General features: G+C 42.3%; 1 protein-coding gene across 2 annotated transcripts in view; it reads left to right on the top strand.

The window, feature by feature from the left end:
• The first annotated feature begins 14166 nt into the window (after nt 1-14166).
• tcf7l1b (transcription factor 7 like 1b) overlaps nt 14167-16588 on the top strand; it is a 51011-nt gene continuing 48589 nt past the window's right edge. For both annotated transcript variants that reach the window (XM_084332159.1, XM_084332158.1), the window contains exons 1-3: nt 14167-15022; nt 15133-15199; nt 15298-15425. In XM_084332159.1, coding sequence (XP_084188285.1) covers nt 14837-15022; nt 15133-15199; nt 15298-15425 — 381 coding nt within the window. In that variant the 5' untranslated portion in view covers nt 14167-14836. The remainder of the gene's footprint in view (nt 15023-15132; nt 15200-15297; nt 15426-16588) is intronic.

The following is a 16588-nucleotide window of genomic DNA, read 5'->3' as shown; positions in this document are numbered from 1 at the left end:
GCAATAATGAATGTCCATTCTCTGGGTACGCAGGAGGTAATTATACAACCTGAATCTTAGGGAATTATATCTATGGTACACTAGTGATATATAGCGGGAGATACTGAAGGGTCCCCCCGGTTGTAAGCCAGCAGGGGTAAAGGAATTGTCGGTAGTAGAAAGTCTGGTCAACGATGACTAAGGAGACTCCAAGTACAGGAGACGGTGCAATAGCCTCTTGATCCACAGACGAATACAGCTGTTCTCCGTAGACTGTAGCTCCACAGTGAAGAAAGCTAGCCTGCCTCAGGCTCTCTGAGGCGCAGACTCGACGTGGCTCCTCACAGGGTAAATCCCACACACGTGTAGGCGTCGGCGATTCTCCGCTCCATTAATCACAGGACCAAAAGCAAATATAATCCAGCCGCAAAGGGCTATGTAGTCGTCGGGTAGATTAATCCAGTGTACATGTCCAAGCGGTTCTCGTCTAGGGCTCCTCGGGTGAAAGCGCCATGAAAGCAGCCCAGCCTGGATAAGCTCTCTAGCTGATACGAGGAAGCGTTGGTGATGCTGGTCACTGTAGAACTTTAGCCGCACGATACACTATACACAAATAGACTATTACTGACTTAATAGAAATATGTCGCACTCGACGGTATAGCGCCAAACTCTGACACTTCAGTTATTAATTCGCACGCGGTCTCAATGCTCTATTTGGGGCCAAAAACAGGCCATACTTCACCACACGTTGTATCGTGGGTGAGGCTTCAACTTATTGGGTAACTCTACTTCTGTATTCACCTGCGCCGTATTTATACGTTAGGTGAATAAACTAGTACCAGCCTTATTTCTGTCTCGTATTCTTGGGCGAAGCCGGGCATGTACAGACATGTCTTGACGGTGGCTTTGAACCTGACTCTGGAGGCATGGCCTTGGCGCCTGTGGACCGCTGTCCAATAGGAGAATGAAATATTATGGTCTGTACTAGGCTAAAGGGATATTCCGTGTATATGTACAAGGAATATACAAGGGATATCAAACGATATACAAATATTATGCAATATATATCAATCAATAAATATATATATTCGGTTTAATCTGATCCTTTGTAACAATTATCAAATACCTTTATACTAATGGGTGGGGAAAAATGTATGTCTCTAGTCTAGTTGATAGATTGAGCTCCTGATACAATGATTAACACAAGATTAATATGTAAATATAGGTTTGTAATTGTATTTCCTGTATTCTGTAGCTGTAAAAGGTGTGATTACATTGGTAATTTGTGTCAACACTTGAGTAAAACGGATCTATATTCTGATTTACATTGGGTAAAGAAAGTTCCAAAGAGCCTATTTTCCATTTACAGTATATTCATTGTATGTGAATATACCCCACATTGATATGGTAAAAAATATCCTGGATTGGGCCTTTAAATATAATTTAAATAGTATTATTCTTTTATTTAAATTTTTTACTTAAGAAAAGGACTTGTGTCCTTCTTCCATCACTTCATAATAACAAATGATCAGCTTCTGGCACATTTTACATGTTGATAAAACCTCCATTGTATAATAGATTGAGCTAAATAACAGTCACAAGTAATTGCACTCACATTCCCAGGATTAGCTGGATTCATTCTGTATGAACCAAGCGTCTAGCTAAGAAATTGCCATTTCATATCTTGACAAAAGCAATGCCCTCCCTATTGACTGTGCCCTTGGAGCCAAAAATAGACAGATGGCTTTTTATGCCTAATTGAATAAAAACCACAAAAGATAGACAAGGTTAATTTACTTTCAGGCACAACAAAAAGCGAACAGGGGAAGGGATACAATGTGAAAAGCTGAATACAAGAAAGAAGAATGAAAAGAGTGCAAGCTTAAGTCCTTAAACCTGTTTAGTTGATGTACTCCGAAAACCGTATTTTAGGAATCAGGAGGGGAAACGTCCTTGGTAACTGAAGCTAAAGCTGAAAACACAAAGTGCACGGACACACAGACACACAGACACACAGACACACACACACACGCACACACACACACACACACACACACACACACACACACACACACACACACACACTGCACCACAACAATAACCAACACACCACTATGTCTGGCATTACCAGACATTATAGCTTTGCCATCCTCCCACCCTTAACTAGGAAAACAGAAACAGATTCAGAGGATTAGATTCGGGGTTAGACTGGGCCTCAATAGAACGTAAAGAACACATTTTGAGGTGCTAAAACGTACCCATTAGCCTACAAACTGTAATTATGCATTATTAGAGTGTGCTGTGTGTATGTGTGTGTGTGTGTGTGTGTGTGTGTGTGTGTGTGTGTGTGTGTGTGTGTGTGTGTGTGTGTGTGTGTGCGTGCGTGTGTGTGTGTGTGTGTGTGTGTGTGTGTGTGTGTGTGTGTGTGTGTGTGTGTGTGTGTGTGTGTGTGTGTGTGTGTGTGTGTGTGTGTGAACGTAAGTGAGTGGTTCTAGGGGAGGGGGGGGGGCTGTCCATCCTGCCACACAATAAACAGTTTGTTTCCCAGGAGCACCCCTCCATGTTCCTGTTGTTGGCTCCATCTCTGCTCACTGGGAAACGTCCTGGCCTCTATTGTCCTGCAGGTCAAAGGTCACAGGATGCTCCTAAAGACCCAAAGGGGGAGGTAAGAGGTTGGATAGGAGGCATGATAAAGAGCTTACCACCCTCAAAAACAAAACATAAAAATTGGTTCTATTTCTCTCTCTCTCTCTCTCTCTCTCTCTCTCTCTCTCTCTCTCTCTCTCTCTCTCTCTCTCTCTCTCTCTCTCTCTCTCTCTCTCTCTCTCTCTCTCTCTCTGTTCACTCCATCTTTCACTCTAAAAGCAGGTTAGTTCAAGAGTTTCAGGAAACTGAAGACAGGGTTTAAAGCACAATGGAGCGACTGACCATTTCATACTGAAACATTCTGATTGCCATCGGTCAATTCTTCATGTGTAGAGGCACTGTTCCCTGTTTGCCCTCCTTGTTAGGTCTTTATTAGGTCCTTCAGTGCAGTGATTTCCTTTAATGGGTGACACAGAATACATACTTTCCCACAGAAGTATAGGGAATTCATTTTGACCAGCAAATCAGGGGGTAAGGCATATCATTAAACACAGCAAAGAAAAGGACTGTGTGTGTCTTGTCTTTCCCAGCACACTGTTGAAACTCAACCGCAGAGCAAGCGAAAGGACTGAGATTACGATACTGATTATGGGGAGTAGACATTTTTATATTGGCTGACTGCCTTATCAACAGGATGTCAAATAAACAGCCGTATGAATTCTGTTTTAATAGCTCAGAATCACACGTTGGAACTTGCTGATGAGGACGGAGGTGTGTGTGTGTGTGTGTGTGTGTGTGTGTGTGTGTGTGTGTGTGTGTGTGTGTGTGTGTGTGTGTGTGTGTGTGTGTGTGTGTGTGTGTGTGTGTCTGTGTGTCTGTGTGTCTGTGTGTGAAGTTGGACATTTTCCTGAAGGCTTTTGAGAGTCATCCTTCTACTTGTATTTGTTTATTACACTTGAACTAAAGAGATTTAGGGCCCTGCAGCACGTCGTCTACCCAGGTGTATCTGGGGATCCGGAGGAGTATATGTGCTGCTCTCTGGACATTCTCTTAGACACATTCATCTTCTTTATCGTGCAGACCTTTGAACAATATTCCAGATGCTGTTTTTATATAACGTATTGTCAGCTTATTATTTGTCTTTTGATGGCACGCTCTGTAAAGCACCTGAAATGTTAGATTATCTTTAGTTTGTGATGTTTTGTTACTGGTAATAATAATAATAATAATAATTTAGGACCTGCTCAGTCACACTGCTATCCATTTAGAAGCTAGTATGGTTTACAAACTACTTTCAAATCAGTATGAAGCATATCGCTCACACTCACACGTACAATAGTATAGCTAGCAGTGTCCCCAGTGTGGTTCTAGAGATATAAACACATTATCTGTATTTAGCATTCTGGCGAGTGCCTCAAATCAATAATTACAAAAAGATTTCTCAAGTACAATAATTATTTATTTTTAGCCTTGTTATTGCATATGAGAAGACTCAGGATAGATTTGGTAACACGAGAGCTTAAAAAGTAATGCGGAAGAGCTTAGGTGTTACACATGGTGATCTTCATTTTTCCTCCACAGGCAATTCTGAATATAGTGTTCTCAGTTTGAATTACATATTGTGCATTTTCCTCCAGGCCTGACCCTCACCCCACAGTGCCCTGTAGTATCAGGTTTGGAGTTACTGGAGACGGAGGCGACATCTGGAAACGGTTTTGGGTGGTGTACGGATAGTTTGTTTTCAGATCAGGCTGTAGGGAGTGGATAACGGAGAGAGGATGAGAGACACATGTAGGTTAACCATGGGATCTAGTGCTGCGTTACTCATGGTGTCAATACACTTACTGTGAATGATGTCACTATAATTTTTTTTAATAATAATAGTCTTAGTGCAGCATGTCAGGTTGGCTCATAGTGCAGAGTATGACTGGGTGATAGTTGTGCACGTATGCCAATAACGTGCCACTATCTAAGCTAATTAGAACTCTGTGTGTTTTGAATTTTCCTGGAGCACTTCGACCTCTTGCGGATTAATTTCCTGGTCTGCCATGTGTCTAAATCTACAACTAGGTCTGACATGACTTGCATTCTCACTTCCCAGTCCTACTCAGATAGCGGGGTGCTTTTCCCCTTTTTATGACCAAATAAATCTGACTGGTGCCAAGGGGGGGGGGGGGGGGGACATGGGATTAAAATTCCCCTTTCGCTGTCTTGAGGAGCCCAGCTGCACGGCGCTGTTTGTTTTCCACAGCACAGCTGCGGAGCGGAGCATTAGAGCATTAGAGAGAGGTAGGCCAGAGCTAAACAAAAATTACTTATTTTTTATTGGCACACGCCAGCCCTTTCACTATAAGTGATAATTACATTGTGGAGTTAGTGGAAAAGAACAACAGTCTGATTAAGACCATTTTTAATGTGCTCAAATATGCTTTCTGTTATATTGCACTATGGGTTCCTGCTTTCTACAATATTATCACTGTAGTAATAACAGGACTCTTAAAACTCAGTGCAGTCGCCTCCAGAGAGCTGGCAGCCGGCGTGGTGATGCTGACGTGAGGTTCACACAGACAACCGGTGCTATTCTTCATATGCCTTGTATGTTATGCTATTTTTTTTATCCACTTTTTCTCCTTATTTTCTATTTTTCTCCCATCCCAATTTCGTCTCGCCAATTCTCCCCTTCAATTCTCCCCTCCCCTGTCTCGAACGTTGCTAGACTATGCCTCCCACTGGTTGGCTGTAGTGAGGATAGAAGCCTTGCATCACGTGTCCCCTCCGGTACACGAGGAGGCAGCCTGTCGCATCTTTTCACCAGTACGGCGTGGTCTCTCAGTGGCGAGGAGTAACGCATGGGAGGCTCACGCTGCCCCCGATACTTCCTGATTCTGCTGTACAGGCGTTACCCAACCGACCTGTAGGAGTCGCTGTCCACAACGCCTAATCCCCACCCATCGACTTTCCACCCGCTACCTCTGCCAATTGAGATAGTATGACGACTGGCCCAAGCCGCAGGCAATGCTGACTCCGGGAGTCGAGACCGCAGCCTCTTGCATTGGTGACAAGCGCAATCTCCGCTACGCCACCCAGCCGCCCTTGTATGTTATGCTATTGTGACTTTTTGCTTTTTATCTGCTGGCTGCAAGACAAATTGCCCATTGGGGATGATAAAGATTTATTCTACTCTATTCTAGGCTACACTTCATTGAAATGGCTGTTAGATAATAGTCCAGATGGTGCAGTACTGTATAATACTGAGGTCGGGTATTAGTGTAGGCTAGTACATCAGACTGTATAAACAGTAAATATACCCATATTCAAGGTATGAAGTACTTTGTCTACTTTTTTCTTTTGGTCTGACGTGTGGATTGGAGTGAATTTCCCCAGACGTACAGGTACTGCTATCCATTTAGAAGCTAGTATGGTTTACAAACTACTTTCAAATCAGTATGAAGCATATCGCTCACACTCACACGTACAATAGTATAGCTAGCAGTGTCCCCAGTGTGGTTCTAGAGATATAAACACATTATCTGTATTTAGCATTCTGGCGAGTGCCTCAAATCAATATTACAAAAAGATTTCTCAAGTACAATAATTATTTATTTTTAGCCTTGTTATTGCATATGAGAAGACTCAGGATAGATTTGGTAACACGAGAGCTTAAAAAGTAATGCGGAAGAGCTTAGGTGTTACACATGGTGATCTTCATTTTTCCTTATACAGACTGTATAAACAGTAAATATACCCATATTCAAGGTATGAAGTGCTTTGTTTACTTTTTTCTTTTGGTCTGACGTGTGGATTGGAGTGAATTTCCCCAGACGTCTCTTGGTAAAGCCTGAGGTGTGGCCAGCAGTAGCAACCCCTCCCCTATACCCACTGAAATCCAATCCACATCAAACAAAAACAAAGAAAACTGTTAACAAAGTGCAGTACTGTGTTGTCATCTTTTGCCCTAGAGGTCGCTGTTTGACGTTTAAGAATTCTACCCACACTTGGTGCACAAGGGTGGCTGGTCATCCTGCCTGGAACACCCAGGGAGGGCTTGGGCTTGAATGCACGATGAGGCGGAGAGAGAGAGGTGTCAAGATGTTGATGCACCTTGAGATAACAGTATCTCAACACCATCCACAGGAATGTGGAGCAGCGGGTAAAATGGGGTGAGTCTCTGGGCTTGTATCATCTGAAGGCATGGGTCAGGTGGTTCTCTTCTCGTACAGGCTGTCTGAATGTAAATGAGCGTGACCGCCCAGCAGGTTTATGAGAGCCTGGCTCACTCTCAGCCTGAATGCATTCACTCACTACCTGTCCTGACCTTGGAAAGAGAACTGCTTAAAACAGAAAGAGGGTCGAGCTGCACTCAGTGCTCTGTCATGTCTGATATACTTTCTCTCCTACGATTCAGCTTTTCCCCTCCCAGAAGGAATCCTCTGCCAGCCAATCAATGTTCAGTACTCTGTGTTCTGATCATCAAGACCCCATTTCCCCATAGAATATTACTGCCAGCACATCAGTTTTATAATAACAAAAACATGTTGCCCATTTCACCCTCTGCATGTAATGACAACACTTCACATTTACCAGAAAATAACCTCTGTACCTTTTGTCAAGTGCGAGGGACCAAACATCTTGAGTTGTATTATCTCAGGTTGGTGTTAAAAGAGTTTTCCTGTTCACATTAACATTGGCCTCACCCATGGTAGATAGAGAACCTTAAGACATAACACTACTCACACTTCTCTTTCCACTGCGTTCCTTCACCCCTTCCACACCCAAGCCCACAGCTGTAGACACAGTACTGGTACTCAGGAGTATGCGAAAACTACCAGAAGAAGATTGTAATTCTATGGAGCGCAGTTTTACACACCAACACATAAAGATGATGGCTTCCAGACCCAGTGCATTATGTTGACAGATTGTGTGCTGGACATGGTCCCTCTATGAAAAAAAAAAAAAAGAAAAGAAAACAGACAAGACTAATAATAAGTAATCCACGAGAGAAATGAAAGCCCCTCTATGAACTGGAAATTATTTGGTATCTTCTCCTGTGGATTCAAACGGCAAAACAGCGAGGACACTAAAAATATGCAAGACTTGTGGTGCAGTTTCCCAAGGCCAGAGAAAGGAAATAGACTGACAGGTTTCTCCCTGACCCCTTTACTACACCCCTGTAACCTCCTAACAACCCCCACGGGAGACGCTGTCTCTATGTGTAAAACAGACAGTCAGAAAGCATCCTGGAAACGTTAGGAGCCAAAAACACACGGGGGGGGACGCGAGGAAGTCCAATAAGCCTGTATGCAGAGAGGGCTCAGAGCCCAAAGCTAATCTGGAGGCCACACAGACCAGGCGCTTAAAGCTTGTAGAGTGGCTCCATGGAGCCTGGTCATTCCAAACACTGCAGCAGCGCGGTCATTGTTATCTTTGGAAAGTAAAGCAGCTTTACTGAGGGCCAGTGGTGTGAAAGGCACCTCATCTCTTGAGTGTCTGCTTCAGAACCCCATGTTGACATACAGGGCAGGTGCAGCTGCTCTCCACAACTACACCAAGTAGAACCCCCTCTTACTTACAAACACACACATATACATACGCATGCACACGCACGGACACACACACGCATGGACACACACACGCACACGCACGCACGCACACACACACACACACACAGCAAAAGAGCTTGGATGTCACAAGATGGGGTTATATGGACTAAGACAAATCTACCATTTTCTTTAATATCTCTGCAACAATCAGCAAGGCATTGCTGGGTTAACACAGGGCCCACAGAGATGAAAACAATGGCTGGATTCTTCTGGCTTGAAGATGGCTATGGGAAATGGCAGGGATGCCAGGGCTGATAAGTGACTGAGGGGCTCGAGTTACTTCCAGCTGTCTACAGCGATACATGCCTATGTGGAACCTATGGTTCACGCATAATGCAAACCATCTCTTACATGTAACCAAAAAAAAATACGTAAAAAGAAATAAACTCTGGCGAACATATTAAATAAAGTCAACAGCCTCTCACTCGCACACTCGCATAGAGGGTTTACATCACTGGAAAGCAGCTTGGATCCTCCAAGGAGACATGCAATGCATCCTCAGCTGAGGAAACACAGACAGTTAAAGACACTGTGGCCTTGTAACTGATCACGTTAACTTGGATCAATAAAACAAGTGATAGCAGAATGCCTGGCTACGGCATCTGGAAACTATCTGGTCTCATGTGTTGTGGACAACAAGAAGAGACAATGTCACTAATCATATTGTGTAGAGTGAACAACACAGTTTAGGGCCCTTCCATGCATGCAACATGTTGTCATTTTTAAAGGTCCTATTTTGAAGGTTCTGGAATGTCGGGGAGACCTGGCGTTTTCCCGGTTAGGGTCAGGTTGAGATGAGGCAAGGGAAAGGAGTGGTTAAGGTCAGGGTTAGGTGGAGTTTCAAAATCAATACGTCATTTGGAGTACGTATTTCTATGGGAACACAAACATCAAAATTGGACATTTAAAACATGAGACCTCCCTGGTGCATTTAGGAATTTCACAATGACCGTTGAATTGCTTCCACTGCCACTTTGCACCCACCACACCCACACTGGGATTATTACACTGTGATTATTGTATTATTAATTAAATGTGTTTTCTTTTATCATTGCTATGCTGCAAATCTTTTAATTGTTTAAATCTTTAGTCTGTTATTGCTTCTTTTTATATACTTGTTTGTTGTCTGTGTATGTTGATGGTGCTGCTAGGCCAAGGAGCCAAGAACAAAGACTTCCACTCCTCTATGCTGTAACTACAGAATATGGATGTGACAAATTGTGCCGATTCTGATTCTGAATAAAGCCCTATTCTGATTACAGATTCAGATTCCTTTAATGAGTCATATGTGTAAACACATTGGTAATTGTTACAGCAATTACAGTATATGCATTTTTACATAGATCTTTTTTCCACATAACAAACAGCAACAACAGACACGGGACAAAGACAGTGCAGTGAAGGATTAATAATTTGAATAAATATATATATATATATATATATATAATATCTGAAACTATAATGCATAATAGGATTTTACCAGTATATACAGGACAAAATACAGTACACAGTTTGTCTCCCTGTAGTTACATAGGGATATTTACATTTCAAGTGCATGTATAGAGTCAGCCTGTAAAGAGCTCAATAGGGATGAGTATAGCTTAGCATACCGTAGCTCCTCAATGGGGACAAACAGGGTTACATTGAAAACAAGCGCCACACTGCATTAACATCACCTCAATACCAGCGAGGGCTGCTTCCTGTCCATTTGGAAAATATAAGTACATTTTCAAGAGGCCACTCACTCAGAAGGAGAGTGCTTTTGGCCAGCTTTGAAGTTCTCCGAAATAATGCTCCTTAAAAGCATCGTCCGCAATACAGACAACAAACAAGTATTTCAATCAGATACCTGAGTGAGCGCTTCTCTACCACCATGTAAATCCACAATGGAGGACTAACTCATGCTGGTTTGATGTGTTTTCATCTTACATTAACATTAGAACGTTCTTATAATGCAGCATTGAGTAGCCTATATTAATGTGAAAGTGCATTAGAAATCTGTTCAGAAATCAGTGAGGGTTATACATAATCAAACATATTCACTTCACAAAGGCAGGAGATGTCGAAAGGAACGGTATATACTCTACTAAGTACTGTGTGCACCACACGCCCTAAAGAGAAACTGAGGACAGAATAACATTTTGTTACACTTTTATTTTCCTTGCCTGTACAGTTTACTGTTTCAGTTACACCCTCTGGGTAGTAAAAAAAACTGTCATCTAATAGTGTCCTCATCCAGTCTTAAAATGCCATATACGCCCATACTAGGTTGAAAAGGGGACCTGTATTTGGAGAAAGAAAAGACGGATATGAGGTTATTTTGTGAGCTGCATGATTGCACGAGGCACTCCCATCTAGACTAGTCAGTGTTTGACTGAGGAAGTGAGGGTGGGAGAAAAGCATAGAGCTCATGGCACGGTGGTGATGCAAAGAGTTTTGCGAGGACTCGAGGAGCTGACGTGAAATGGGCTCCCGTCCATTAGCGAAACAATAGGTTTCTTTTAAGAATCTGCACTTACTGGTGTAGAACCTGACAGTGAGCATAACACATATTATGTTTGAACAGCAATGTGACACATTTTAAAGCACAAATGTTTTGTACAGGTTAATAGAGATAATAGACATAGAGAGATAAATCACAACCAGTGAGACATTTATTAACTAGGACATTTATAAGGGCAGCTTTATGAGTGATTAGGGAAAAAAGGACATTTATGAATTAAAATGAAGGTGAGGCTTCAAAGACCATGAGCTAATCCTTACATCTCATGGACTAAGATAGGTGGAGGCAACACAAGTGCCACGTGTGATCTGACATATCCTCTCTATACATAAACTAGAATGAGAGGGCCTCGTTGACAAGGTGGGCCTGGCACTGTGAGGTGTACTGCAGCAGATCAGAGCAGAGACAAGAGGAACTCTGTTGCACCTCTGAAACAGTGACGCAAAGACGTGACTGAGGTGAATTAAGCACCACTTTGATCGGGAACTGATTGACCGATGGTTGGCAAAACATGAAGGGATGACCTTGAATTCTCCAAAGCGAGTATGGATTGGCACACAGCATCTCTCTCTCCCCCTCTGTGTGTGTCACACATACTCACACGCACACGCACACAATCCTTTTTTCCCACTGCCTTTATGGGGTGGGGTGGGGGATGAACACACAGTCACGTACGACAAGCCAGAGTTGAGAGAGCGACTTCAAAGCAAGGCAGATGCAGGGACAGCACTCTCTGAATAATTTTCTGGCCACCAGTCGATCTGCCCTCAGGCTAAGATTGTGGCTGTTCGCATCTCTCCTGACCCCTCATCAGCTCCCAGTTAAAACCAATCCTACACTAACAAGTCAGTCATAGAGAGAGAGAGAGAGAGAGAGAGAGAGAGAGAGAGAGAGAGAGAGAGAGAGAGAGACAGAGAGAGAGAGAGAGAGAGAGAGAGAGAGAGAGAGATTATGTAGGTAGACATAAAGCGGATAAGTCAGTGGCATGTTGTAAGGAATAATCTAGCCTTCTATTCTCATAAAACATTCTTCTATCATGATCCCCTATCATTGTTTTGCTGTGGACCTGTCATATCTCAAGGTGCTCGTATAGCCCGGCGTAAGAGCAGTTATCACACAGCAATGTCTCTCTCAGCTGCATGCATGCATGACTAAAACTGATGGTTCTTAGTGAGAAGTGTCGAGTTTTTGAGAGAGGACGCTTGTTTAGATGCACCCACCTCTAGTGTGTGTCCTCCTTATAATGTCTTCTCTATGGCAATTGGGTTTAATTTCTGATGTATATGAATCATTCATACATAATAGCTAAGTGAGCACTGAATCTAATGTAATTATTATACCTGCTGGGATCTACACAATTCCTCACACATTTTAGAATATCAAATTTTTTTTTCCCCCTTCAAATTATTCAAAATCATATATCTATTGTTTTAGAATTAATCAAAGTAGTATCATGGGTTGAATATATACAGTATATAGCTTAGGTACCATTGTTAGTGGAAAACAGAGGTTGAGTCATCAATTTGAATGGAAGAGAATAGCAAGCTTGTGTAAGCATTATTTGTAACACACATCCTATTATGTTCCGTGAATGTTGTAACACAGAGAGACTGACGAGTGTAAATCTTAATCCGTGCATGTATACGGGCGCATGCATACATGTGTGTGTGTTTGTGAGTGCAAGAAGTCCATTGTTCACGCCACCATGCTTGCAATTCATATGATACAAAAGGTGCACATTGCTTTTTTTTTTTTTAAACACGCACACACACACCCACACACCCACACTCACACACACACACACACACACACACACACACACACACACACACACACACACACCCAGGGGGAGTGGGGTTCTAATGAGGCCCATGGAGACATTGCTGGATTGTCAATCAAACCTCATGCTGACACGCAGTCGACAACATCAGTGATATTTTTCTCAAATGGAGGGCAGCCTGTCAGATTGTATCAGAAGAAGCAAAGAGAAAGTCCAGAGTTTCAGTGAGAGAGGTGAGACAGGATATGAGATTACTGTAAGGTAAAATTTAGGAGAGACAGACTCAGCATATTAATATGGTACGTTATTATAAGATATTATTAACACTTTAAAATCATCTAACTTTCCAAAATTGTATTTGATTAAAATGATCTTTATGAGGGTTCCTTCATAGAAACATTCCTTTCACTCCTCCCATTCCTAAAATCAACAATGCAGCCATGTATTTCACTATAGAAAGGCAGGGTAGTTCTAAGGTGGGAGGCCTGAGGATCAGCCCCCCCCCCCCCCCACCTATTATGAGAATGTTTTATTTCCAAGTCAAACCTATAATTGTGCTATAACACCATGCCATTGACCAGATTCACACGGTGACCATTTTGCTCTTATGTCATGCTCAGGTTGGGATCCTCTCCACCCTGTTGGGTGGGAACAGGGAGGAAATAAACCCAACCTGCCCAGGGCTGCTGGACTTTGCTTTTCCCAGTGTATTGTTTTAAGACACACACCAACATACAGTTGACATGGCAGTGTGTAATTATGACTTTCTTACAAACCCTGGGCTGTCATTCTCACAAGGCTGTAGGCAACATGGTTGTGGCCCAGAGCACTAAATAGGAGGCATGGCTTGAGCGTGACTGCAGTGGACACAACACATGATGCAGGCATGTTGTTCAAGTTCACTCAAACTCACCCAACACACATTTGATTTTACCATCAAATAATTTAAGCAACAGTCCATCATCCAATATGGATAAGTTGCTTTGTTGATGCTGCGATGTCCTTCTTGTTAGTAAAGACAGTGAGTATTCATTCCATTCCTGTCATCTGTTGGCACGTCTACCATGAGGTGACTGATAGAAAGGAAACTTTGATGATCCTCAGGGACCCACATCTCAAAAAAAATATATATATAATATTTGTAGTTAGATGCTTTAGTTGAGAATTTCACAACAGAGGAGAGAATGAAACCTATAAGAATAGTCATTTGTATTGTTTCATTGTGCTAACTTAAATGATTTGTGGTATTGAAATTCCCCATTTTTCAATACCACTGAGGACCCATTAGAACCCCCTCAATGGGCCCTGGGGGGTCCCCGGACCGCAAACCAATGTCCTAAATCATAAAGTAAAAATGTTAGTCAAATGCAAATTCACAAATAAATAACATAACCTATGATAGGCTATTGGGTTACTAATAATATAATTAACGTAGTAGGCTATAGGCCTACATTTAGTCACTTTGGAATAGCAATGAGATCGTATACAAACCTATGGAGGAGGCTAAACATTGATGGTGGCTTATCAATGTTGTGTCCATCATTATGCTGTCATGTCGTTAGGCTCCGTGCTGTGGCCGCTTGGGGGTTAAGAATAGCTTATCTACATGCTGGTGAATCAAGTGTCGGTTTTCAACTCAAACTCCTCCTCTACGGTCCGGACGAGCTGCGCTTTTCTTCCACTTGAACTACCAAGTTGTTTAGGGCGCATTCCTCGACAGCAATGTGGAGGGAAAGCTATTTCGTCCTGCTGAAAATCAAATGAATTTCCAACGGGCATAATAAGCTTACTTTGACAGTTCATGGGGCTTTGACGCTCTCGAAAATAGCGAAAGGTATAGGCTAAAGTTTGGGGAAAAACCAGCTGGACTCAACCAAAAAGAAACCCGCAGCTCCTGCGCGCTGCAGTCCGTGCGTCTCGTTCGCCGTTGTGTGTGTGAAGCATTGTTACTTACACACACACACATGGATATTAGGAGGTGATTTTTTTTAGTTTTGAGTAGCCTATCAATCGGTTTGTCTCTAGTTTATTTCGTCCCCGTGCGTGTGAGGAGGAGCGAGCCGCATTGTTCAGCAGCAGCAGCAGGAGAGACGGGGCTACAAGTTGCGCTCTGTGGAGGACAAACTTTATCAAGCTGCTGCTGCATCCCACCACTGACGCCAAACTCCATCCATATCTTATGGTGGATTACTGGAACAGCCACCATGGAGAAGTGGGAGAATGTTCAGAAAATCAAAATGGAGATTTGAAAAACACCATTGTATTCAGATTTAGTTTAGGGGATTGAGTGAACAATTTGGACTAACTTCTTCATCTGAGAGAAGAAGTAACTTGTTCGAGCGAGTATTTACTTACCTTTCTTTAACACCATCCATTTTTCGTGCAAAAATGCCACAATTAAATGGAGGTGGTGGAGACGATTTGGGTGCGAACGATGAAATGATATCTTTCAAAGACGAAGGGGAGCAAGAGGAGAAAATATCAGAAAATGTATCGGCGGAAAGGGACTTGGATGATGTGAAGTCCTCTTTAGTGAACGAATCGGAAAACAACAGCAGCTCATCAGACTCGGAGGTAAGAATATTTCAAATGAATTATTACACAGCCTAGTTACTAATAGTGTATGCAATAAACTTGTTGAAAGAGTTTCGCTAGTTTCTCCATGTGTATTCTACTCCTGTCAGCAAGCTGAGAGGCGTCCCCAAAGGAGACCCGACCTAGAAAGTTATACCAGAGATTACTTCAGTGAAGGTAAAAACTCATCAATGTATTTAACTCTTGCAACTATGCTGTTATTTTTTTGGCATGCATTTTTAATTTCGATACTTCCACACTCTTGTCCCTTACAGCACTAAGGAGGCAGCAAGATGGTGGCGTGTTCAGGAGTCCCCACTATCCGGGCTACCCGTTTCTAATGATCCCTGATCTCACCAATCCATACTTGTCCAACGGTGCTCTGTCTCCCAGTGCAAGGACGGTGAGTGGCCACGACTAACGACTTGATCGCATTGTTGTTGCACTGTTCCCAGGCCAGAATCCTTGTCGACTAACTGGATTGAGTTCATGCGTAAAAGTTACTTGCAGTATATCAGACCGCCATATTCTCTCCTCTCAAGGAGTGCAAATGTCTTTGTTCTTTTTGGACATTTCTCGAGTCACCCCCCAATAATAGTTTCTTTTGACAATTTAACGTCAGACTCGTGCTTTCCACATGTCAAATGTGTTGACTTGTTTTGCCTAAGTTTGGTGAATTCCTTGATAGCCTACTTGTTGTCCACACCACTTGGATCGCTTTGTCATTTGTTTTTGTCTTTTATAACGGAAACAGCTCTTTGGTTTACAAATTTAGGCTAAATCTTGACATTATAGTAGCGATTCAGAGACAGCTGAGAGAGTATCATAGAGGTTCAAATCAAATGTAGGCTATATTCTCACCAAGAATGGTTATGCATGAAGTCAAATCTGGCAATGATGACAATATAATGCCTTACTTGAAATAGATGCGACTATGCGAGGTATTTCACAGCAGTCTAGTCCACATGACATTAGCTGCGGCAATTAGAGACTTGAACATGTGTCTATGATACGAGTGACAACCATACAGGGTGTTCTTTATGGCGAGAGTTGTAAATTGATTTAGGCCTGCTTGTCAGGATTTGTTGCATTTTAGTGGACCATAAAAGCTATTGGAGTGTTTCAGTTGAGAGGCCATGATGAAGAATATCTAATTAATGTTGCCAACAATTAAACTGGCACGTGTTAGTCACTGTCAAACAATGCTTCCAGACTCCAGATATTTCTAAGCGTGAACAATATTTTTTGAGACAAGGCTATAACACTTGAAAAAGTAAACAATTAAAGGCAAAATAACCGACATATACAAACGAATCACATATTATTCTTGATTATATTTTATATTGATTCCAAAGAGATGTGTAAGAAATTAGACTTGCAATGTTACACACATTATTTCTGTGAAAGATATCAAATGCATTTCACAAGATGAATAATGCAAATGTCCTTGAAGTAACTCCTCCTGAAATACTGTGTTGCTTAGCATGTTCATCCTCCAACACCCCCCTCCAAACAAATAAACTAATAAAATAAAATAAGTGCTTGTATTAGGACCAGGCAAGCATT

The sequence above is a fragment of the Notolepis coatsorum genome (assembly GCF_963971535.1).
Source record: "Notolepis coatsorum genome assembly, chromosome: 1".
Classification (NCBI taxonomy): Eukaryota; Metazoa; Chordata; class Actinopteri; order Aulopiformes; family Paralepididae; genus Notolepis; species Notolepis coatsorum.
This window is presented reverse-complemented; position numbering and strand designations above follow the sequence as displayed.